Source organism: Diorhabda sublineata, chromosome 9 (genome assembly GCF_026230105.1).
Source record: "Diorhabda sublineata isolate icDioSubl1.1 chromosome 9, icDioSubl1.1, whole genome shotgun sequence".
Classification (NCBI taxonomy): Eukaryota; Metazoa; Arthropoda; class Insecta; order Coleoptera; family Chrysomelidae; genus Diorhabda; species Diorhabda sublineata.
In genome coordinates this window covers 23,305,324-23,331,956 of record NC_079482.1, presented here as the reverse complement: position 1 = coordinate 23,331,956, position 26,633 = coordinate 23,305,324, and the positions used below count along the sequence as shown (strand labels likewise).

The 26,633-nt window shown below is 34.1% G+C and overlaps 1 protein-coding gene across 1 annotated transcript; it reads left to right on the top strand.

Moving 5' to 3' along the window:
* Positions 1–292: 292 nt before the first annotated feature.
* Positions 293–26,178, top strand: LOC130448680 (persulfide dioxygenase ETHE1, mitochondrial). The gene is made up of 5 exons (XM_056786151.1): positions 293–722; positions 781–925; positions 2,932–3,143; positions 11,583–11,853; positions 26,005–26,178. Exons 1-5 carry the CDS (start codon positions 618–620, stop codon positions 26,073–26,075), a joined length of 804 nt encoding a protein of 267 aa, XP_056642129.1. The 5' UTR covers positions 293–617; the 3' UTR covers positions 26,076–26,178.
* The last annotated feature ends 455 nt before the right edge of the window (positions 26,179–26,633 follow it).

Below are 26,633 nucleotides of genomic sequence, written 5' to 3'. Positions count from 1 at the left end.
ATCTACATAGATCTATAGATTACAAAATATTTTTTTGTTTATAATATAGAATGTGATTATTAAACTATACACTAGTGCTATCTATAGGTAGATACATAAGTTATTACCAAATGATGACATATTTCTTTGAAAAGGTTATACACCTTTAAACGTGTTCAGCTACTAATCAGAAGATGGCGGTGGGCGTAATAAAATTAATATTAATATGAAATTTCGTGTTTTTTACATTTCAATATATATTACAAGTGTTTATAGAATAAATAATTTAAATAAAAAAATTTACCAATCGGGTTTTAATCAATGTTTTATTTTAATTTATAACAATTGATAATAACCTACCTAACCTAAAATTCATCATTTGACAATATTGTTATAATGTGATTGTTGCAAATTTCCCAATACTTGTTTTTCTACCAGTTTTTGTTTCCTTTCTGTATTTCGCGTGTTTCTTCTTACGAAGATCCCGTAAAATACAATAATGACCTTGATGATAACATAATTGTCTCATCGAAATCTTGTTTTCTCAATATCAATTAGTTGCAATACTCAATTTTATAAGTGGATACGTACTTACGTTTGACCAATATAGAAACTGAGATTTGTGTTAGTGAATCACAATGTTCGAAGTTGGAAAAAATGTATTTTTAATGTTGAGACAATCATCACTGTTTTCCAGTCACGTAAGATATATTAGTGCATCAAGTAACTTTATTTTTAGACAGGTGAGATTAAAAAGTTTACATTGTTTACCTATTTTTAATTAGTTTGTTTTGATTGTAGTTATTTGACAATATCAGTAGCACGTATACATATTTATTAGGAGATGCCGACAGTAAAGAATGCATTATTATCGACCCGGTTTTGGAACGAGTTAAGCGGGATTTTCAATTAACAAAAGATTTGAATTTGAACCTGATTTTTGTGGGTGAGGAGATTGTTCACTTCTATAATAAAACATTGTCATGATTAGAGGTGTTGTAAAAGTGATTAATACATACTTATCACTGAGATTGATTTTTAATAACAATTAATTAAATTATTATATTAATATAGGGCAGCTATAGAAAGTTAGAAGTAGCTACCAGTGAATAAAGTTATTTATAAATAAAACATTATAGTAATTATAGGAATGATATATAATTTATTATACAGGGTTCTCCTGGGCTTGATACAAAAAATTCGAGAGTGAGTAGATGACGTGAAAAAAATTTTAATGGATCATTACGTATGTGCATGTAGTATGGTTGACGGTATAAATAATTATACACTACTGTCTGGGGGCCAGGGGCGGCTCATGCCCAATGGTGAACAATCCGTAATTTTTACAGTTGTGCCATAAATAGATAGATTAGTGGACTTAACACATACGGATATTACAAACACACTAAATGTGCTCCAAGGTATTAGGACTCTTGCCAAAAGCGAAGAACGATTCATAGTAATAACTGATATTAATAATTGTTACCTGGGACTTGGTCTCGTTAAAATCTTCGTAATATCTGCAGAACCGTGGAAAAAAGACTTATTGGTGCAAATTTAAGAAGGGACAGTAAACGAAAATGAATGTGTATAAATCAATTAATGCCCTTGCATTCAACCCTTTCGAGGAGGTCAGGTTTTAATTGCTGTACTATGTTGATTGTATTGGATGAAAATATGACTGGACAGGTAGAGAGAGAGAGAAATGCTTCATTGTCAAATATTTTTTACAATTCTTAGACAAAAGCTTGTAAGAAACTAAGAAACAAACATCGATCATCATCATTATTATGCCGTTAAATCTCTTGGATTATGGCTAGCGCTTTGGGCTCCAACATATTCCTCTCTTGAGGTGGATTACTCACCTTGTTCTTTTGTTTTATTTTTTGGGTTTGGCGTTAAATGGTGGTCAATAGACTGACACATGTTCATGCCTCCTTTGGCCCCATGATAATAATGCTAGTCCTCTTCGAGCTGCGACGATTTTAGAAGAAATAGAAAATCAAGGTTTTCTTCATCTTCCATCTAGATCGTCTGATCTGAATCCCATAGAGTTGGCACCAGACACCATAAAAAGTTGGTTGAAAGCATGCCAAGAAGATGGGACATGAAAACGTAGGTCATACGAAATATTAGGAGTACTTCAAACATTCTTTTCTTATTAAATTCATCGATAAATTATTTTGTGTTATTTTGTACACACATCTTACTAAAATAGATTATTTTGAAATCCAGAAACTGAAGAGGTGGCATGGTGCTGTATCTGGTTAGTAAGAGGACGGAAAGACTCTTAACGACCAAAGACATTATGGCGCGTTGTCACAATGAAAAAAAATCGTTTGTCTAATTTTTTAGGAAGGAAATCGATCCAGTACACTTTTGTAAGACGAATTCGTCCATTTCCTGTACATTCTCGTCTTTTTTCGAGATCGAAGGACGTCCCGGACGTTCTTCGTCTTTAACTGATTCATTTCTACTTACACATATAATGCTCATACCATTTGTTAACAACAAATAAGCTGAAATAAGCCCTTCTAAATGCTACGTCGCTGGTTCGTTTAGATTCAGTCGCTTGTAAAAATTATTGATCATTTTCCAGAAATCGGTTTCTTTCTTCCAAACTATTTATCTGCCATTTCAAAGAGGAAATTATAACAGAAATTTGAAAACTTAACGCTTATCTTGACATAATTCTGTAAATTTTAGTGTTGAAGTTATTTTTTCTAACATTCGAGTTAAGGATTTAATTTCCAAATTTCTTTGTAACGTTTGTTGTATACATTTTTTATAAACTCGATATCGATTATCATACTCATAGTGTTTTTATATCGATCAATCTCCACATTGTTGAGTTAGTAGTAATAAAACCCCGACTCTTAATTCTCCAATATTTCAGAGGTTATAAATTGCAGTTATCCCGAGGAATCTCTCATAAAACTTTTTATATTTTAGTCAATACTCATATGCATGCCGATCACATCACCGGATCAGGATATCTGAAATGCCTAGCAGGATGTAAAAGTATTATTTCGAGGACTAGCGGGGCACAGGCGGATATATATGTTGACGAAGGAGACTATATACGATTTGGTTCACATAAAATTAAAGTTCTGAGTACTCCTGGCCATACAAATGGATGCTGTTCATTTTACTGCCAGGAGCAGGTGAGTTTCAAATGCTGATTTTCGATTTTTAGGAGTTTTACGATAAATTTAGTAACAAAGAATAAAGAGTATTCAAAGTAAAACACCGTTGAGTAATTTGATCTATTTAGCACGTAAAAATATTATTTTAACACGTTATTTATGGAGTACTCGGAGAATATTAACAAACAATGAAAATTTTTACTTTTTTCAATTGAATAATATTGACAATTCGGTGGAACATGGACATTTGGTTTTATAAACACTAATTATACTAATTAAGTTGAAATTTCTGGAACTCTTAGCGATATTCATACTGAATTCAATGTTTACTGCTATCACTACACCAACACTCACAATTACAATGTCTGCGCACGTTTCGATAACCAAATTTTCGTCTTCAGAGACCGAAGATAAAATGTCTGTCTCTGAAGACGATAACTTGGTTATCGAAACGTGCGTCGGACAGTGTAATTGTGAGTGTTGGTGTAGTGGTGATGTAAACAGTGTATTCGGTATTAATTGTGTATGTAAAAACGTGAAAAAATAAATATTTCAAATCAAATAAATTACAGTGTATATGAAACATAGAAAGGTAACTTGAAAAAAATGTAAAAGATGAAAATAAAACTCGTTTTTTTTTAATTCTTCACATAAATTTTGAGGTAAAAGTGAGAATACCAAAGTTGTAGATCTTTTTGTTACCTACAACTTTATTATTTGATTTTTTTTTGATTTGACTTGTAGTTTTGGCGAGATAAACCGTTTTTTACTCCTAAAAACTAACTCACTTTCATTCTTTTTCGACCTCGTATCGCCCGCAAATTAATTTCCTTTTAATTTTTTTCATATTCTCTTCCTTTTCCGAATATTTTCGTCCTACTATTATAATTTTTTTTCCAAATTTTCGAGCCTGGTCTACTAAGGAAAAACTGATGTGTATGAACGGTTTGTTCACTTCTCAAATGAGAAAAACATCAATCGATGAAAAACTTGTTGTAGACGAAATTCTGAGCTTACATACTTTGATTGATCAACTGACAGAACGTGGTTGGTGAAAAAAGACTGACAAATATCTACACACCGCCTTCTCCATTTAACAGTTTTTGGTTAAAAATGACATAGTTACATCACCCCACGTTCGCTTATTCGCCAGACTTGACCCTGTGTAACGTTTTCCGATTGCCACGCATGACACCGGTTCCACAACATTGAAGGGCCAAGAAAAATTGTAATGAAGTGTATTTAGATGTGGATGGAGTTGATTTGAGGAGAAAATTACAATTAAATATTTCTTTAGAAATAATTGCCTCTATTATAGTTTCTTTCTTTTTCAATTACGTCAAGTTTTAAACGGTTTTATGTACTTGTTAGTACCTCGTATATTATTCTCAGGGATCCCATTTCCCGAATAAATTACTCCAACCGTAAAGTTAAATTAGAATACCAAACGATTATCCTCTCATTTGTAAATCGAAACGTATGCGATTCCTTAATCCTCAACGGGTCAAATATCCAACTATAACTAGAACTTTTATTACCTCTTAGGCCTCGTGCTTTAAGAGATCGTGTTGGAGATCGCATAAAATTAGAGTCAACGCAGGAAACTGCTTTTAGCGAACCCTAAAGGAGCTTTAACTCCATGTCCTGTATAGTTTTTGTATGAGTAAGGTGATGCAAGGATTGATAAACTCCGAATGAATAGAATCGTATATATAAACTTTGCACAGATAATGGGAAGACAAAATTAGGTTTGTAATAATAATCGATCGTGTACCGATGAAATTTTCAGTTCAAGAGGAATCTAAATCACGTATATATGAATATAAAATAGCATCACATATTCTTTTTATTGAGTTCAAGGAACTTTTTGATAAAATAGATCGCAGAAACGCCATGAAAAAGCTGAAAATACAAACAATGATAAGAATTATGACAGGGACAGTGAATTTACCCAATTCGGACTTGATTGTTTTCCTCATTAGACACAATAACACCGTTAGTATGCTTCAAATGTTTAGTAAAACGTCTGTTGTCATCTTTGATGCCCTAGTGGCTTCATCAGTGTAAAACTCGGCAACATCAGATCGGATATAATTAAGCAGTTTGTTTGAGAAGAACGACGAAGCTTGCGGAGATAGTGACGAACTAAAAAAGAAAAAATAAAATACCGAAACTCTGGAGACAGGATAAAATTCTAACAACTGGGATAAACTGGTAGGTTAACTCAGGTAAAGGTAAACTCTTCGAAGACGATAACTTGGTTGTTATCGAAACTCGCGTCAGACAGTGTTGGTGTAGTGGTAGTGTAAACAGTGTGTTCAGTATGAATATCACCATCACCATAACATCCAATTAAAGATGTGAATGTTCTTTTTACATATGCTTCTATTTTCTATATAACATATTCATCTTAATTTCCCTCCTTTCCCTTGATGATTATCTTTTTTTCTTTAGATTCCCTTCTAATTGTTCTAATCTGTGATTTGTTTCCCTCAATTCCGCTTCTAATATCCCATTTTTCTGTCTTAATTCTTTGTGTTCGTTCTTAAATTGAACCTTAACGCCCTATTATAATGATTATGTCTCTAAAAGTACTAATTAAAACTTGTAAGCTCGAATTGGTTGAACAATCGAGAATCCTCATTAACCGTTTTATAATTCGAAGGCATAAAAATATTCTAGTTATAGGTCGTTTCTAAGAAGAGCATCACTGACATACTTTTTCTCTCTTTCGAGATTATCACAAGTAGCTCTATTCTATCCCGTATAAGAGAGCCACTAGAGCAGAAAAGTTTCGGAGATTTACTCTAAATCCCTCATCGAGAGTCGGTGTTGAAAGCTGCCAAATTGGCAAGCTCAATGGCTACTTCGAAACTTACATTCTATGGTCTAAATATTTCTGCCACGCTGAGTTATTAAGTCTTTCAAAGAAGAAATTATCCGTTTTCTGCGTTGACAATGGAAAAGGTCGATTAAATTTTACATTAAGAATATATAAGGCGACTCAAAATTACCGCGGATTCTAACTGTAACGAATTAATATTGAAGTAAATAAAATTTTACGATTCGTTTTTGGTTGTTGAGATATTGATCAATTTTTATTATTCCATTTCATCATTTGGGTAAAATCAAGTCAGTTCGTAATAAAAGTTCGTTAAGATGTTTCCATCGAGTGGTTAGCAATGTTTTATAGAAATTTTTGCGCCGTTTCAACGTTTCATAACCGTGGATGAAACGTGGGTCCATCAATTCACAAGGAAGGCAAAGACCGTTCCATCTGCAGTCGGTTTTTTCAGAATTTTCATTCACTATCTTAAAAAACGGAAAAGACAATCAAGATAATGCACCAGCTCACAGATCCGTTATTGTAATGGCCAAAATTAATGAATAAAAGCATGAATTTCTATCTCATGCACCCTATTCGCCCGATTTAGCCTCTTCGGATTATTTTCTGTTCCCAGACTTGAAAAAATAAGAGCTTCACGATTCTTATTATAAAAAGAGTGTCGAACTTCTTAAACATCATCGGAAAATGTGTATGGAGCTTAAAGGAGATTACGTTGAAAAGTAAATATATTTTTTTTCAACATTTTTGTGTTTTCTTTGTTGGGCCAGATTCTTCTGTTACCAACCTGGTATGTTCTGGTGACAAATAATGCGAACCAGTGGTTTCTAATTGACGAGACAGTCATTACTTGGGATTGTTATTGAAGATGTTGTTTCGCAGGAGTTCAAATTGAGTAGAATATAATTCCAAAATGTAGTTTTCCTTTTTTAAATCGTGACTATTTCTATTTCTCTGTTAAAAAGTATGTTCTATAGATTCGAGGTTGAAACAATGCCGTGGCAGTCGTAAAATTGTAAAACCTTGAGATGTGGTTTCCTGTCTAGGGTGTTCGAGCTATAATGTACCAACGTTCGGTGTGAATACATCCTGTTCACCTCGAGCCGCTAAAGTGTAGTTTACAGAAACACACTCCATCTCAGATTACCCTGAATTTCATTACGATTTTGGTCAGATGCGTTGTTTCGTCGTTTGCCATATATATAAATGAATTGCAGTTCGTTAGTCTCGCTAAAACTCGAAAACGGCTGGACCGATTTAGCTAATTTTGGTCTTGAATTATTTTTGGAAGTCTTGGAATCTTGGAATTAAATAAAAATAACAATTTCGTTTTTCCTTGATGTTTTATCACAAATTAAATTTCTGAACGCAACCATAATATATGAGATTTGACAACCAACTAATATGTCGATCCATACCTCAGACAAAGAGTGCTTCCTTCTATCTTTGTGATCCTTTATGATAGTGAGATTTCAAATTATGTGTTTTTTTTGTTGATCTTTCGTGATAGTGACACTTTACTGCTAAGTGCGCAAAAATTTAGGTCGTCGCAGTTAATCAAATCTACGAAGAGCTTTCTCGCTAATTGCACTGATGACCAGAGAGAGACAGATCAAGAAAATACTCGTATTGATAATTCAGAATTTCGAACAATCATAAAGGGAAAACACAAAGGAGGGTATGTCTTGATCCCGCGTATATCGATGATTCCAAGGGATTTACCATTCGATTTTAAACGTTTACAATTTCCAGTATGTCTGGCCATTGTAATGACCATAAATAAATCGCGAGGCCAGTCGCTGGAAATTTGCAGAATCAACTTGGAGTTTCCCTTTTTGCGCATAGACAATTATACGTCGTGTGGTCGCGCGTCGGAAAATTATCATCTTTTTTTTACTCACAACAAAACGCAACAAAAAAATAGTTTGTCAGAAAGCTTTAAACTGACTAACTGTATCATAATTGTGTATATATATAAAATAATAATAAAATTTGAATCATACCAAGAATTTTTTTTATTTGTTTGTTTTATGTTCATTTTATACAAAAGTTTAGGTTTTTTGTTTATCGATTTAATCAGTAAGAAGTCTGCCGGGTGAGCCAGAGTTAAGTAATCCTTTTTCACAGCGCATCATCATCAATTACTTATTTATTATTATGAGCTCTAACCTCATTATGTTATCGTTACCATAAATTGTTTGTGTTTAGTATTTGTGTCAGTTTTATAGATTCAACTTCAACCTCTCTAAGGTATCGTCTTCAATTATTTATTATTTAATTATTATCAATGTGACTATAATGAATTATGAATATATTTATCTAATTATTATTGTATAAGATAAGAACTAAAAGTATAAAGAAGTCTGTAAACTTAATACTGGGTTCATTCAATTTGATATTCGTCTAGTAAGTTGGTGAATTGAGTTATTTGATTCTAGTAATGCAAACTTGTTCCATTTTTTACCAAGTTAGTCAACATCCGGCACTATTTTTTCCGCTTAATTAGCCATCTTTATAATTGATGTTGATAAAGCAAATTGTAGCACTGTTCGTTTTGATGGAACTTGTATCAGCTAAGTGAAATTTTAGCTGTGCATGATCTGATAACATAATAATAAATGGAGACGTTTTTGTAAATAATCACAAATCATATATAATAATCGTTTTTCTTTGTCAGGTATGAAGATTAATTTTCCTTTCACTTTGGGTTTTTTCTTAGAAAAGAAAGGCGATAATCAGCACGAAACCCCGATTATTTTGATATAAATAGTGAAAATTCCTACAAATTTGGCTTATTTAATAAGCTTTGTTTCCATTCTTAGTATTGCATGTTGTAAAAGTATATAGAACATTCTATGAAATGTGTATAATCATGATCAAATTACTCGTGGGTCTTGTAGAACTGGAAATTTCTCATTTTTTTTAAAGAAATTACGCAAAATTAGGTTAAAAACGTATTTAGTACAGTCACCAACGTCAAACGTAGGATTTTCCTTGGTATTAAGGCATTTGGCATTAAACTTATCTTACCCTTTTCATCCAATTTTCATTTTGACGGAAACTCTGTTGGTTCAAGGTTTTATTTTTTCTTCAGAACATAAAAATAATCACTTTTCATTCATCATATTTCTGTTAATTTTTATTTAGAAGACTTACTTAAGCTTTTTAAAAACTTTCTATAAATTTTCTTTTGAAAATGTATCGTTTTGCCTTTATTTAACCTTGAAACTGCGAATTGATATTTTTTTAAGGAGGCATAATTTAAATATAGTAGCTTTTCAGTTATTTTTAAGAAATGGTTCAAAAACATTGGTCGAAAATAGGCTTAATCGTGAATAGGCTAAAAGAGTATTGACTTGAAAAAAAATACACAAAAAATTTTTTAGTTTAAATTGACTCATACTGGACTAATACACGAAATATCCATAAGAGGTTTGTCCTAAAAATATCCTTCAAATTATTTGATTATAATGGAGCTACGTCGAGACTGTATTGTGGATGTACGAATAGATTTTTTGTTAAATATTTCTGAAGCATTGTCGTGGTGAACCATCCAATTACCTGGATGCTTCACTGGATTTTCTCTATACTTCAATTTAGTAATCATTAGTGATCGTGTGGCCTCTGGCAATATCACTATCGTGCACATCTTCATTGCTAAAGAGAATAGTCGACATTTTGTCCCAACTTTGATAATATATGCTTTGTTATGCTTCGGAATGTGATTACTGTTGCTTCTGGATCATAATCATAGTCTTTCTAGCCAATGTTTCCAATTTTGAAGCACAATTTTATGTGAAATCGTTAATCTAATTTTTCCTCTCATAAACTGAAACGACCTAAGCAATACATTGTGAAGAAAAGCAACTGCAGTCTCCAACAAATACGTGAAGACTTACTGGTGACATAAACTACTGAATTAAGTTATCCAGTTAGCCAATTAAATGGACTACGATTGGCAATGTGACCAATGTACCATCTCTTCATACGAAACGAGTTAAAAAATGGATCGCCACGAAACTAGAAGTGCTAGAATAAGCAACACTACATTTTCAAATACCACCAACCCTGACCAGCGTATATCACTGGTGATGAGGCACTTGTTGGTAGACATATCCAAGTTACACCTGACAAGCGATTATCGCAATTCTTGGTGTTGGATCCGCAGCATAAATTGTTACTCTTTGGGTGCCCCAAAATCTTATTGATTACCAAAGGACAGGATTAGTCAAAGCCAGGAAGTTTGAAGATCAACGAAAGTTACAGCAAACTGATACACCACAAAATGTTTACCTGTAGCTTTTGACCCAGTCAGTATTCGAAGGTATACGCCTGATTTGGCCATGTGTCATTTCTGGTTATTCTTTGACCTAAAGACACATTTAAGTAATAGAAGTTCCACTATGAAGGATGAGATAAATGAAGCATTACATCAACTTGTTGAGAGCATTCCAAAAAATGAGTGACTTCAAGCTTTTAATTTGTGGAAGCTTGTAGTTATGTTTATAGATTTTAAGAGGGCCGATGACATGGTAGAATAGAATGTATATTTCATTTAATCTACTAGGATTCCTGGAAAATAGTGGAGCTAATCAGATTAGATTAGACAACTAAAACAGTAGAATCGGGAATGACGAGGATGTATCAGAGAAATTTAGGGTTCAAAAGGAATTAAAACAAGAGATCCAATATCTGCAAGAGTCTGCAAAAAATTTTGGACTAAGAATAAACAAAGTATATGGTGCCAAGACTAAATTCGATAGAAAGGAATACGTAGAGACAAAAGCGGAAAGGAATAGAAAATTATAAAATAGAAGTTTGTGAAAACGTGTATCTGGGAGCAAGACTATCAAATAAAAATGAATATTGGATTGAAATAAATAAAAGCATAGCCAAAGGGAGTTCATAAGTTCATAAGATCACAGATGTTATCTACAGCAGCCAAAATTAGAAATTACCCAACAATAAAATCTCCACGGAATTGAAACATTGGTTCTAATGAAGGTTGATGAAACAAAACTGTTTATATGTGGGAGGAAGGCGTTGTGGATAAGAAGAACCAGTCAACAACTTTGTGCATACTAAAAGGATACCGATACCGGGAGATATATTTGTAAAAAGGATATTTGAAGAAGGGAAAGGAGGAAAATGCCAAAAAAATGGTTGGATGAATTGTTGGAAGATATTAGAGATGTAGAACCGAATTAGAATGCAAAAAGTTAGAATTGCAGCCTATGGAATCGATGAGAACAGAAAGGCTGTAAAGGTATGTAGTACTGTAAAATATAATTGCTTTAGGAGATTGTCTGCTACTAGATCAGTTTATACAGAAGTTGTTATGCTACTTTTGAAGAAATTTAAAGGCTGGTTAATGTTCTACAGCTGCAGAGAGTTATAGGAACCACTATCAATTTTCATTTTTTGCTGAACCACTAATTAATAAAGCACAAACGGATTTCTATTAACAACTATTATAACAAAGTTCAAAGAAATCCGATAGATGAAAACAGACGGTCGTAGAAAACGTATGAAAGTAAAGGTTGACATTTATCTTTTGATCATATTTGACTGACACACTCTGTAGATATTCCTATGTGGTTGCTTTGTTCCAGGAAATCGCTTTTACAGGAGACGCTCTCTTAATTAGAGGATGTGGCAGGACCGACTTCCAAGAAGGTAACCCGGTAACCCTCTACCACAGCGTACATAATAAGATATTTTCTCTACCACTGAATACGTTGCTATATCCGGCGCACGACTATAACGGCATGACAGTGACTTCGGTGCAAGAGGAGAAACAATTCAACCCTCGCCTGGGGAAAACTTTGGAGGAGTTTGTCCATATTATGAATAATCTGAATCTGAATTATCCCAAACAAATAGGTAAGTTTAATTTGATAATAAGTTAATCGCTAGGGTTTCTATCTCGTCCTTATTAAATGGAATAATTTGGTTATGTCGATTCGGTTTAACTACAATTTTATTTCTTCTAGATTTGTTTTGTAAAAAATCTCACTAAACCGAATATGATACAAGGGTTATCTAAAATGTATACGACTTAACAAAGAAACAAGACATTTTTGTTCCAAAATCCCAACAGAAAAAAGTCACTGAACGCGAGATCTTTTGAAAAAGAAATCGATTGACACAATCCAAAGAATGTACAAATTATGCAGTACTGTACATGCTACAACTATATTCCCTACTTCTTCATGGTTATATTACAATTTTCGTAATAAATCGAATTTCCAAACCCCCATTATACCGCTCGATACAATTTCTTGCACTGCTATGTCTCAAGTTAAAATGATATTGGGATCAATCTATTACAGGGATCAATATAAGAGTCATAAGTGTTTCATAGTGTTGGTGTCACAATCACATATCTAAAAAAATAACTTAGATATAAATCATGATTTCCAGAATTATGACAAAATCCTATTACCAATTGATTAGTTTTTGTGTGGAATCCTTTCAGATTGAGGTAATTGTTTGCTTCTTCTGCTCAAAATCACAATATTTGTACAATCTATTGCGCCATCAACCCCCGGAAATTGGGTTTTAATCATGAATCTTTCCTTAATTCGATTTTTTTCCAACATAGCTTGTGGAAATTTTACATATCTATCAGCAAGCAGATCAATAACCAATTGTGTTAGTACTTCAGTGACGCACCGACTGATACTTTGTTGTCCAATAATTTCAACCGAAATAGCTAGTATACAGGGTGTTCCGGGATCTGATGCAAAAAATTCGGGAGTTAGTAGATGACGTGGAAACGATGCTGTGACTTAATAATTTTTCATCTGACTTCTCGTTTCTTAGTTACAGGCCTTTGAAATTGCGAAATCAGAACTTATATTCAAGTATATTTTCTAAATCATACATTATGAATTTTTAATGGATGATTATGTATTTCATGATTAACAATCTATAACTATCACAGGGACAAACTGTACAAAAATTCTTTAACAAAAGGTACTCTTTGTTTAACAACTAATTATTAAATTTATGGTCAGGAGATGTTTAAAAAACGTTCGCCATAAAAAGACATTCTGAAGAAAACTATCATAAATTGTAATTATATATTGAAAATACTTACAGGAGGTATTAAAACACAATCAAACATTTCTAATTGAATTGCATACTGTCGAACATCGTGCTAATTTCATGAGGAAAAAATTGAAATGTAGAAACATTTAGTTGGTTAGCCTACAACTTATCAAATAAAAACGAAAAAAAAAACTATTAATAATTGTTCGAAGTGGGAACTTCTACACACTTAATCTCCCCGCTGATTTATCATAAAATCTACTACTAATACCATTTTTAATTTGACAAATGGTGGTGATTATATTGGGGGTAGAATTTTAACCAATTGCAAGTGAGTACATATATGAAATTTTACAAATTACGGTTTCCGCAAATTTCAAAAAATTATTTCTCTATTGTATATTGTTTACTATCCCCCTAATGTTAAAATGCAATTTAAACGATTTAGAATTACTAGTTTGCAATTATTGGATTTTTTAATTCCAAGTAATACTCTTAATGAAACCGTTACGAGTTATATTATGTACTCGGATTACCTTTTCGTTTACCTGAAATACCCCGGCTTGGCGCATCCTTATCTCAATTGTACACGAATTGTAGCGTGCCCAAAAATTATACGGTCGTCAATGACCCTACACAGAGCCTAACTATTTTTCATTTTACTAGGTGTATTGCTTTTAGAAACAAATTTAACGACGGGCATTTTCAGAAAAATCTTCAAAACGATTCACATGCAATGGTAAAATAAATATCAAACGTCCATTTTATCTAAATAAGTGCTGAGATCTTTTTTCTGACCTAATTTCACGATTAACCGACATTTTACAATTAATCTAATCTACTAAATACTTTACCATCTCAATAATAATAGACGTTTACGCGCACTTCATTACTGAATTATTTAACTTGGTGTCAACAATTACTTTCCACATAAGTTTAAAATGATTGGTGCGTATGATCCTGCAGACTTGTCTTGATTTTCCAGGAGTTATGAAGTTGTTCTTCGTGACCTTCAGCAATCTCCTATATATTTTCTTTGACTGTTTCTATATGGAATCCCCGGTGTAGATTTTTATTGCCGTCATTCTTTATTATTCGGTTTTAATCCGTTTACAGGCAAGCTCAATTACTTTTACTAGTATATCTCCATAGTTAAAAGCCTCAAGTCCCTATTGGTTCAAATATCTGTTTATCTGTTTACCTTCTTAGATTTTAATACTGCATTTGTAAGAATTTTTTTACCACGACCACTTCTCCCATTGATTCTCCAACAACTGGTATACCATTTAGCTGAACATAATGAACAGGTTTAAATTGGAAATTTTTCAGACGACTCCTGTACGCAACAAATAACCAAAACATAAATCGATATTTCCTAGCGTTAACTATATATTCAGAACGGGTCGAGAACCTTAACACGACATCTTATTACATCGCTACAGATTTTTAGTGTAGCCTTGAAGTTTTGCCAAACGAATTAGGCCACCAGCAGAATGCCTTGAAACATTGTTTTAAAGCTTTGTTATACAAAAATCAATTTTGCAAGTGTTCATTGCTTGCCAGAAGTTTATATAAGTACTTTGTTATGTATTAAAGCATACTACTAGTTCACGATCTTCCCGGACGTCACGGATCGTTGAATTATAGTCATGCAACGTCTACAGCGAGTTGAAAGAAATTTTGTTATAAGAATAATTTAACATGCAGTTTGAGAAATGAATCATTTTTATCGTTACAAATTAAATGAAATATATGAACGCTATAAAATGAAGTTTTGGTTATTTGTAGCTTACGAGGTATATCCACAATGTTGATACTTCTATCAGAGAGTGTCCACTTAACAAAAAGCTAAAAATCTCCCATCATGTTATGGAAACCATCGAGAAAATGTTGCATTATCAAGACTGATGCCAAATGTAACAAGACCAAAGAAGAGCAGAAGAAGAGCTGTCTACTCAACCATCCTCTGAGCAGCTCCAGTATGGAGAGAATGCATTGAAGTGGCAAGAACCCACAAAAACTTAAAACTGCAATCTGCATGTAGAAAGATACGAATTAGAGTTTGTAGTACATGCCGAAGTATCTCCAACTGTCCACCCATAGATTTCCTAATCACAGAACGACATGAAGCGCACTTAGGATAAAACTACGGCTTAAATAGCAAAAGCATTGAGAGAATACAAACAACTGGACGAGAACACTCAATTAAAACTTGACTTGATCAATAGGAAATACGACGAAATAAATTTCTTACACAGGCATTCTCTGGACAAGGATGTTTCAGAGTATATCTGTATTGTTACTACGCCAATATGTATACAGTAACAACAACGACGACGTCGATCATACCCTCTTTCACTGTCCTCGGTGGAACGCACAAAGCACTGACTCTGCTGGCCTCTGACAGAAATTGGGTTACTTTAAAGATATCTTTGGAATAAAGAGAACTGACTTTCAATAAAAAGAACTCAACACTTATATACTGAAATGATAGATTAGACCTGACGCGTACCCAAAGGTTCAAAAACGGAGAAGAAGAAAGAGGTGTGGGCGCCCCACTGAGCGAAACGCGATTCCCACACATTGTACGCAAAAAATATTTCCACAATATTCAGATCGCTGATGCCGACGTATTCTTTGGAGTGCTTCCTTATGATGTCAGCCTTAATTGGTGTCGCTTTTGAAATCACATGTGTGATTCGTTTTATAAATGTAAAGAAAATTAAATTAATTCTATCGACACTACACTTACGACGTTGGGGTATTATAAAATTATGACTGTTTAAAAACTTATTCTTGTTCTTTTAACTGATTCAAACTATCCAACAAAGTTTATTTAATGATGAAATTCGCGCGAATTCCATAATGGGATCTTATTATGCAAGCGACAATAATCCTTCTAAAAGCTTTAGTCAGCCGACAACGATAAGGATTAACTTAAATAACTTGAACGTGAATTTTATTATAATATAATATACGCGCCTATAGTTGAAGTCCGAATTCGAAAGAGTCATATCTCGATAACGAAATAGTTTGTGTGGAGATACGCTCGATGATTAAATACTTCGGTTTGATGAGTTGATCACAACACAAATCAAAACTATGTGGTGGATACATTGTGATCCTGTTGGCTCTATTCGTTAATGCGAGATAATGCCGCCATAATTTTTACCACCCCACCCAAAAGGGAATCGTACGTTATTCCGATATAAGCATGGAGAAATTGGGATTGTAACTTACTGTGAGACCAATCATCACATATGGGGCAATGGTTAGAACTAGTCTGAATACCACGAGGTACAAAGACTGGTTTGCTTATGTGCAACCGGGGCCATGAAATCTTATAGTACTGGCAAGTGTGTCAGATAAAAGATCACTCGTTCAGAGGCGCAATCACCAAAGAAAAACCGTCCCTAAGTTGGAATTCCTGGAAGGTGATATTCATATTGAACACACTATTTATACCACCACTACGCCAACACTCTCTGGTTTCCATTACTAAGTTATCGCCTTCAAGGGACAATTCCTTACAAACTACTATATAGTTTAGTAGTCAAGGAATGAATTCGAAGATTCCCGCCGAGGAGTTTTAAGGAGGTTGTAACCAAAAGATCCTACTGTGAGACCCATCATCACATATGGGGCAATGGTTAGGTCTGAATACCACAATCTCTCGAAGGTACAAAGACTGGTTTGCTTATGTGCAACGGGAGCCATGAAATCATACCCAACCGATGCGCAAAAATTGATTCTAATTCTCCTACTCTTCCGCATAGTACTGGAAAGTGTGTCAGATAAATTATCATTTGTTTAGAGGCGCAATCGCCAAGGAAAAACTGTAAATTGGAATTCCTGGAAGGTGATATTCATATTGAACACACTATTTATACCACCACTACGCCAACACTCTCTGGTTTCGATAACCAAGCTATCGTCTTCAAAGGACAATTCCTTACAAACTACTTTATTGTTTAGTAGTCAAGGAATGAATTCGAAGATTCCCGCCGAGGAGTTTTAAGGAGGTTGTAACCAAAAGATCCTACTGTGAGACCCACCATCACATATGGGGCAATGGTTTGGTCTGAATACCACAATCTCTCGAAGGTACAAAGACTGTTTTGCTTATGTGCAACGAGAGCCATGAAATCATACCCAACAGCTGCGCAAAAATTGATTCTAATTCTCCTACTCCTCCGCATTGTTCTGGAAAGTGTGTCAGATAAATTATCATTTGTTTAGAGGCGCAATCGCCAAGGAAAAACTGTAAATTGGAATTCCTGGAAGGTGATATTCATATTGAACACACTATTTATACCACCACTACGCCAACACTCTCTGGTTTCGATAATCAAGCTATCGTCTTCAAAGGACAATTCCTTACAAACTACTTTATTGTTTAGTAGTCAAGGAATGAATTCGAAGATTCCCGCCGAGGAGTTTTAAGGAGGTTGTAACCAAAAGATCCTACTGTGAGACCCATCATCACATATGGGGCAACGGTTTGGTCTGAATACCACAATCTCTCGAAGGTACAAAGACTGGTTTGCTTATGTGCAACGGGAACCATGAAATCATACCCAACAGCTGCGCAAAAATTGATTCTAATTCTCCTACTCCTCCGCATTGTTCTGGAAAGTGTGTCAGATAAATTATCATTTGTTTAGAGGCGCAATCGCCAAGGAAAAACTGTAAATTGGAATTCCTGGAAGGTGATATTCATATTGAACACACTATTTATACCACCACTACGCCAACACTCTCTGGTTTCGATAACCAAGCTATCGTCTTCAAAGGACAATTCCTTACAAACTACTTTATAGTTTAGTAGTCAAGGAATAAATTCGAAGGAGGAGGTTTTCAGGTTGGAATTAATTTTCGTGGGAGAAGGTTTATTGGTGGTAAAATTTAGTATAATACAGGTAAGACAAGACATTAGGTTTAAGTTTACTTTCAGTCTCTGAAGAAGATAAATTGGTTATAGAAACGTGCGTCAGACAGTGTATTCAATCATAAAATTTGCGGTATTAAATATTGAATTAAATTTTTTTGCAATAATGTTCATTCTGAATCTATAAATACGGTAATAAGAAACTAGTACCTACCGTATCTTTCCTATATTCTTTTCTACGTATAGTAGTAGTAGTAGTAACGTATAAACGTAAATCTTCTTATTCAGTTCATATTATTATAAAATATGTGCAGCCCTTTTGTAGCAATATATCTGAAAGCCATCCTTATATTCTTGAATATTTGCAGAAAAGTCCAATTTTACAAGCGTTTTGGTATATAAAGCCCAAAATCATATAATACACGTCCCCTATTCAATGACTTATGATATGACAATCTTTTCTTTTTATAGCAGATTCGAAAGGTCGAATGCGAACGTTGATTGTGTCGAGAACTGGAAATCTTTTGAGACCGTTGAATGACTACCAGGGAATTCGAAAAATTATTGTATTGATTGTTGTTATCAATCATATGAAAACAACGAAATTCATTTTATTATGAATTTATACGAATTTTGTTTTATCAAACAAAATTTTGAGGAACCAAATTGTTAATACGACACGTTTCCTTATTCAAAAAACTATTTTTCAATAAAACCACCACTATAACTTGTATCATGGATTCAAATTTCGCATTCCTCTGTTTTATCACTTTATTCACTTCATACTTCCTAACTGCTTGTAATCAATTGAATTCTCTCCAATAAACCACGTAACTGATGAACCCGACATACCTACATCCCTATACTTTTCGTACTGTTTTATGACACCCTTCCTTTCCTGCGTACTGAATCCAAGGGAGACGATTCCGATCCGAGGATTGACTAAATCAATCGTCCACCCGACGCAACAACATCTCGAATCGACACTTAAATCGTCGAGCTGGTCTGCTACTTTAATTTTCCACTTTATATCCCTTTTACGGTGCACTTCGCCCTTTTGTAATTTCATGATTTTTCTTTAAATACGAATTTTACATATTTCTCTTTCATCGGTCAGCCGCGGAAAAGTGAGGTTGCCACAAAAGCCCAACCAGATTGTCTTTGAAGATCGACGGTCGCCCACTGAGCTCTTCATCAAGGCCGTTTCTAATTCCTTAGGAAAACTGCATAAAAAGCGACGCACCATTCCTCTAATAGATGGAGTTGATAATAAATTTTCCCAAGTAAACTTCAAAGGTATCATAAAAACTTTGTTGGCGGTAACCGCTTTTATGACTTTTCGGAAACTATGATCCTGGGTGTATCAGATGCTAATCCAGAACGAGATTTTTACCAAAGTTTCCGAGCCTAACCTATAATTTTCGGTACAAAAACATTTGATAATTATTTTAGTTTGATGCTATAATTTTTCCATGATATATCATGCTCATATCTTTTCTGTGTTTATACAATTTTATTCAGTGACAAAATAGATTCTGGGTGTTTAATAATTAGCGGTTTACTAACTCACAGAGATATTACGTTTTCAGTTATTTTAATATTGAAAACCATAAAGTACAAAAACAGCAACGCTCTTTAAAATTTTAGAAAACAAAAACAACAAAAATAAAATTGTGTGTGTCAGCTCCGACGCACGACTGGAGTTTACTCCTCAAGTTCGATAGTCTAACCAGACGCAAAAAGAGTTTATTTAACTTAAAAAAGATTGATACTGTATAAAAGTGTAAATTTGTTAATTAATTTAAATAATATACAATATTTATTCAATTTATTCATTTCATATACATTTATTATAACTAATCGACGAAATATTTTACATTAAACTTTTTACAATAGTCGATAATCTTGATAGTTCATATTGGGTTGCTTATCAAATTTTATGTGCTGTTTTCAAATATATATTTATATGAACTACATCGATAATTATTAAAATATTTAATAAATACAAATTGCACATGCTCACACATATAATACATGAATTATAACGTACCTTGCAACCACGTGTTTGTTAGATGTCCCGGCAATATCATCTACACCTCTTTCTGCCATAGTTATTTGAAAATACTTTCAGTTCACTTTAGCGGAACACAATGATAAAAATTAAAACTTCACAATAACAATATTAATTATTGATATTTATAAAAAAAACAGCAATATAAGTATGTTGACACTGACAAATTAGAAAGTTGCGATTCATAGGGTGCGCACCAAAAACGTAACGAGGTCTTTCATCGATAGATTTTACTCCTCACATTTTTCTCATACCGGGCCCCTTATATATGCAAATCGATTCTTAAGGAGTAAACTCCAAAAAACAACCCGTCAGCTGACCGCATTTACTCACCTGTATAGCTGTCAAATTGTTTTTAGTAGGAAAGTTTTGAAGGAGTTTTGATTTCTTCCATTTTCCAAAGAAAGTACAAACAAAGATGAAAAATCTCATTTTTAGGCAGTTTTCTGCTTATAACTCGGAAACTATCAACTTTTCGTTAAAAACCTTACCTTACAAATTGAAACTAAATTCAATTTTCTACAAATTTCATTATTTAAGATTTTGTCACAGGCAAACCGTTTTGAGTCAAACTATAGTTGAAAATAGGCGTATGGTATCCGCAAAAAACCAACTTTTGCTTCCATTTTTATCAATGGCTATCATTTAGTGAATTCCTCTCAGTTTGTCGAAGATAAAACCTTATTAGTGTAATTTGTATTGATAGTTTCCGATTTATAAGAAAAAAACTGACAAAAAAATTGGATTTTTTACCATTTTTTGCATTTACTTCAATGTTCCGTCACGAAATTTTGTTAGAAAACCTCAGATTAGGATTCAGCATCCCGAAAAACATAGAAAATGGAAGAAATGAAAACTACCCCAAAATTTGCCCGCTAGGGGTTCTTTTAAGCACAAATAAACTACTAGAAATGATCCTATCATACATTTGGATTACTTCAAAGTTTCCAATATCAGTGAATATGACTCCGATTAATTTTTGAACATTCGGATCATAATCGACTTAACCCAATCTTGAGTAGCACCGATCGATCAAATCATACCCGAATTGCTTGCGAACGCTATTGTGGAAAGCTATTCAACTTAGCTATTTATCGCTTTCAACCGAACACATTTCAGAGTTCAAGATCTCACAATATATTGTTGGCTACTACTCGGTTTTAAAAACAGCGTATAAGCGCCCTAATCCTCCAAGTTTAACGGTTCGAGTGATAAGGGACGAACGAAATATCAATAGCGAGGAATTGCAATCGCAGAAGAACATGCAGAAAGTAATCCTGCGTTGTTCGATAACATTATAACCAGTGATGAAAGTTGTTTTTTTCAGTACGCAGCGTAAGAATCAACATTGACTATCACCTTAAGATCTAAGATCCCAAAAGTTAGCATAAACAAATCAAAAATGAAAACATTGCTCATCTTAGACAGTCGTGGTGTGGTCCACTAGAAGTTCGTTCCACCTGAACATACCATACCATTCTTTTCCCCAAAATCAAAAACGTCGTAAAAGAAACACATTTTGAATTGATTGAGAATATCCAAACAACCATCAAATACTTGCAGAATGGAGTCGATATATCAGTGTAGCACCAGTTCTTATTGTCAGGACTCATATTTAAGGATGTATTGCAAGTATCTAATAACAAGGAAGATGATGTGGTGGTGCATTAGAACAGAAGGGAATTGATTTGAAAGAGATCATGTTGTCACCGACAATTTTATAATAAAGAAATAAAATGGAAAGTACCTGAAACAATAATTGTGAGGCTTTGATGAAACTGCACCCTGTTACTCAAAACAAAAGACGTTGCATGATGAGTAGAGGCATCATTTTGCTACCCGATAACGCCCTTCCACGTAAAGGGTAATATAATCAGCGTTTGGCGGGGAATAACTTGATCATCATCATCCCTACAGTTTCGATCTAGTAACTACATCGACGACAATGTCAAAAAGGCTATGCCGGACTAATTACCAAGACAGGCAATAGACTTCAAGTAGGTTAAAATTGGTGGAAATTTTGTATAAAAGTATATGAAAGTAAAGGCTTTTATGTAAAAATAATAATCTCTGTTTCTTTATTACATTCCCTTTTCACTTTGCTTCGTTGTTTGCTTGTGAATGAATTCGCAATCTCGTGACACAATTTTGATTTGATTTTCAGGTACTTGAACACCTTAGAATCTCTCAAACTTCAAACACTTTTGTTCCTAGTATTCTATTTTAATTAGAAAGCTCACTTTAGCCAAGGCAATTAATTGAGATAAGTCCTATAACATCCAGGTGAAAAGAAATATTTTTTACACAAATATATACTTTCGAGGATTCTGTATTTGACATTAAATTCAATTTATTTAACTTACGTGTTGAAAGGAAACAAATTTAAAAGTTATTTTCTAAATGGTGTTTTGATTTTGAAATGGTACTTTTCTGAAAACCATGCCTTGTATCTTCAGTTGTCTAGTTATTTTATCCAATAACTATGACTGGGTGGTTCTATTCTTGATTCAAATTAACGCTTTCAATGCTAAATAAATATGAACCATATTGTTTATTCATAAAATGCTGTTTTATTACCGACTATCCTCAAATTATGATATTTCTCACGCAATAAATCTGATGATGACACACAGATGGCGCTGCAATTGTCAAATCCGTATGACGTTTATGAAGTACCAACTTTCAAAAGACTATGTGTCAAATTTCGTGACATTTCGATTAGTTAGAAAAAAGTGACAGTCATTTAAGTGAAGCTACTTTTGTTATTTTCAAAACAATAGATTCAATGCGATTACGTGTGTTAATTTATCATTGCTTATTGATAAATAAAAACTGTACAGGCTCAGCAATGGCTTCAAAAGTGTTTTCCGAACTCTGTTCCATTGAAAAGACCTTATTGGTTTGCCGAATTTAAACGTGGTCGTACAGACATTGATGATGGTGAACGTTTTGGTGGTTCAATTGAAGAAAACGTCAAAACAGTCCACAAAGTGGTTATATATAATCGTAAATTGAAATTACGTGACAGGAGGCATTGTTTTTGCAATTATTCATGAACATGTGATCATGAGAATGCTTTTTTCAAAGTGGGCACCGCGTTTCCTCAAAGTCGATCAAAAACAACAGTTTGGCCATGTTTACACGTAATAAATCAGATTTTTTGCGCCGATATGTGACAATGGACGAAACATGGATCCATCATTTCACTCTAGAATCAAAACGATCATCATCTGAGTGAACTGCAGCCGGTGAACCACGTTCGAAGCGTCCAAAGGTACAACAAATAGTCAGCTGTGAAAAACGGCCTCATATGTCGAAGAAAAAACTGAAAAACAAGCTTCTAAAGCACATCAAACTAAAAAGTTTTTTAAATAAACTTAAGATAATAATGAATGAAAAAGTTGGGCGACGATGTAGGACAAATATGGAACAAAGCGCCCCAAAATCATTATTGTTTTAAGCTTATTTTAAAAATTATTCAATTCAAATCATCCAACAAAACTTTAAGTGTTAATGTGTTTCGATCTGAATATTAAAATTTCATTCACTCACCTGAACATGAACATAATCTTATTAATAACTTTCCAGCAGCCCCTGTAATCCGAATCCGGTGTAATTATTGAACGGCCGTTCTCGTTCTGTAATATCCGAACGGAAGTTTTATCCGGCTTGACAGCTAAGCGACTGATGATTGCTTCAGAATTCGAAATAAAGTTAAATACTAGCACTGGCTACAATCAAGTTGTCCTCATACGGACACTAAATAACTATTCTCTCGTTGTAAATCCTATTAGACTTATTAATGACATATATTTGAATTTCACATAACCAGAAATTCGATAATTAACTGACGAGGTACACTGTTTCCACAAGATCTAATTTTTCGTGAAAGTGTCATAGTTTATTAACATTTATAAATGATCGGCTAGGTCCGTGATTGCCAGAGTGGTCGAGGCGAATCACCAGGGGTTCACGGGAGACTCGACGGAAAGTCTACGTTGGGCGTGACAATCGCGTAGTACGGTGAAGCCCCATCCTGCATAAAATGACGGATATTTGCGATTGTTGGATCGTTGTCCATTTATCCACAAAATCTTTTTGGTCATTTCAGTACCCGCACTTATGTCGATTGACTGTACCGTTTAGCTTAAAGGTTGCTTCATCCGATCACAAAATGGAATGCTGGAACTGGGGATCATCCCGACTGAATCCGAGGTATCACTCGCAAAATTCCAATCTGCAATCGAAATCATCCTCGTGAAGTGTGAGACTCTATAGTGCTTGTGTTTCAGCATTCGTCGTAAAGAACCATCAGATACTTGATAGCCACACTGCAAATTGGTTTCGTCAGTTTTTATAGATACTGGTCGTCCAAAACGGGGCGCATATCAAGAATGTCTGGTATGCTTTCCACACTTGTTGTTGAAATTCGGTAAACATCGTGATCCACGTTCATACACAGATACGAAACTTTCTTGAAGCGTAAACTGTCTGAAGCACGAACATGTTTGTTTTAATCTTTTCCGAAAGCGTTGGTAGATTTATGACGACCTCTGTAGATAAGTAGATGTGTGATAGTTGTAGAGATTCTTTATGGGGCGTTTTCGTCTCTCTATTTTTATTCATTGAAAATTCATTACGTCCACTTCTCAAATTTCGTATTTCGCCAATTTTGAATTATCACAACTTAAATCAGAACTACTGTGAGCTTTACATAACGCTCTACATAATTACATCCTTAGAATAAATTTACATTTGGATGAGTAATTATAATACATCCCCGACATTTTCAGATAGCTCTGCTATCTTCATTATTGCGAATGAGTAATAGATGACCTAGAGCGTCAGTTTAGGAATAATCTCCTTATTGCATAATGTTTGCATGAAATTTTCTTGTAATAAACATATTTATTAAATCTATATTCTTCTAATTCACATTAATGTTGCACATACGCGGTCAAAAGTCGCCAGCAGTCTGTAGTTTCCATTCTTTTTCTGATTTTAGCATCTCAAAGCAATTAGTCTTTGCTTCAAAAAGAGTAGTCTATGTTGTTATTGAGTTATTTTTTTGGCAATGAAAAGATATCAAACGAAAAAGAAATCTTAAACAATTATTCAATCTGTGCCGTTTCGTGACTGTAAATACTGTCGTACGAAACCTGCAGTATGTGGACGGGCACTGTCCTGCATTGGACTAGTGCAGGGAATAACAAAAATGTATTCTATGGTATCGATTTGCCTTTGAACCTCCCACTCCACCGCCAGTTACAACCCCAGGAACCTCGTCCAAAAACCACGTTTTTGTTTAACACAACACTTTCTCCAGGTCTTCTGTAGACTCTTCTTCTTCTATCACATCCATGCATGCACCCTCCCCATTCGTTTGAAAAGAGAACGGAGCCTCATGGTTCGTCAGTCCAATTAACATGTTCTCTGTTAAATCATAGACTACTCGATGAGCTGGGGCCTGTAGCTGACCTTTTTGGCTTAAGGTTAGCTGTCTTAAATCTTCTTCAGACTGTATAGTCACACATAACCGTTTCTCTGAGCTCTTGTTGGTCTTGAACACCAGGGGAGGCCTGAATTCTCAGCGATGTGCTGACAATGAAGTGGCCACCTTTCTCTGATGTGCACCGGAACTGTGACTTCAATGAAAGTTACCAGTCCCTTAGGACTGACGATAAGCACTGACTTGTCACTATAGGATGACCACTTGAGCTGCTTTATCACTTGTTGTGTCCATTTTCAGGTAGAATTAGCAGAATTGGCATAAGCAAAAATGTTTTATAGCTTATATTGGCAACCCTATCAGTATTTTAATAATATTACCCCACGAATAAGTTAATAATATAGTTAATTCACTCTATTATGTAAAACGTATACGATTGTTGTAACTTTTTCCTTATGAGTAATATTTTGAACTTTCATATTTGCAAATGGAGGTCGAAAAGACCTTTGTCAATATATACTACCCTCACGAATTAATAAATAACAGATTACATTCTAGTTTATTTTGTTTCAGATAAAGCTTTACCAGCCAACAGAGTTTGTGGTTTGCATGAGGTCCCTAAGGATTTAAACAACAGCTTATAATTTATTAGAAATTATGATTTTAAGGAAGAAAAGTAATACTAACGATAAATATTTAACTCTAGTGCTTTTTGAAATACTAGACTCAATAAAATATTTGCCAAAATGTTTTTGTTTTTTTTTTATTAAAGAAATCTAAAAAGGGTTTTTATATAATATCGTGTCTGACTTACGAGAGTTGTCTAAAAACTTTTCCATGCAACAAGATGTTTTTTCACCATAAACATTGTTATTTTCAAAAATGCCCATGCTCAGGGTTGCAAATTCAAACAGTACGTACGTACGGGGGTTGTCTGAATTATCTGAAATGTTTCTGACCTAGTAAACAAACCAGAAATATTTCCGTATCCTACCGGTGACTGATGGTGGTAAAGTTTGGAACGTAAGATGGGAGGGGGACTCTAAATATGAAATATGAAATTGTCAAAGCAGCTGGGGACGGAGCTATGCCATTATAATGTACTCTGGGCTTATCAAACACATAAATACAACATTTTTTTCAAAAAATTCATCAGAGCCCGCAAATATCTTAAAATTTAATCATGAAATATCATCTAAAAT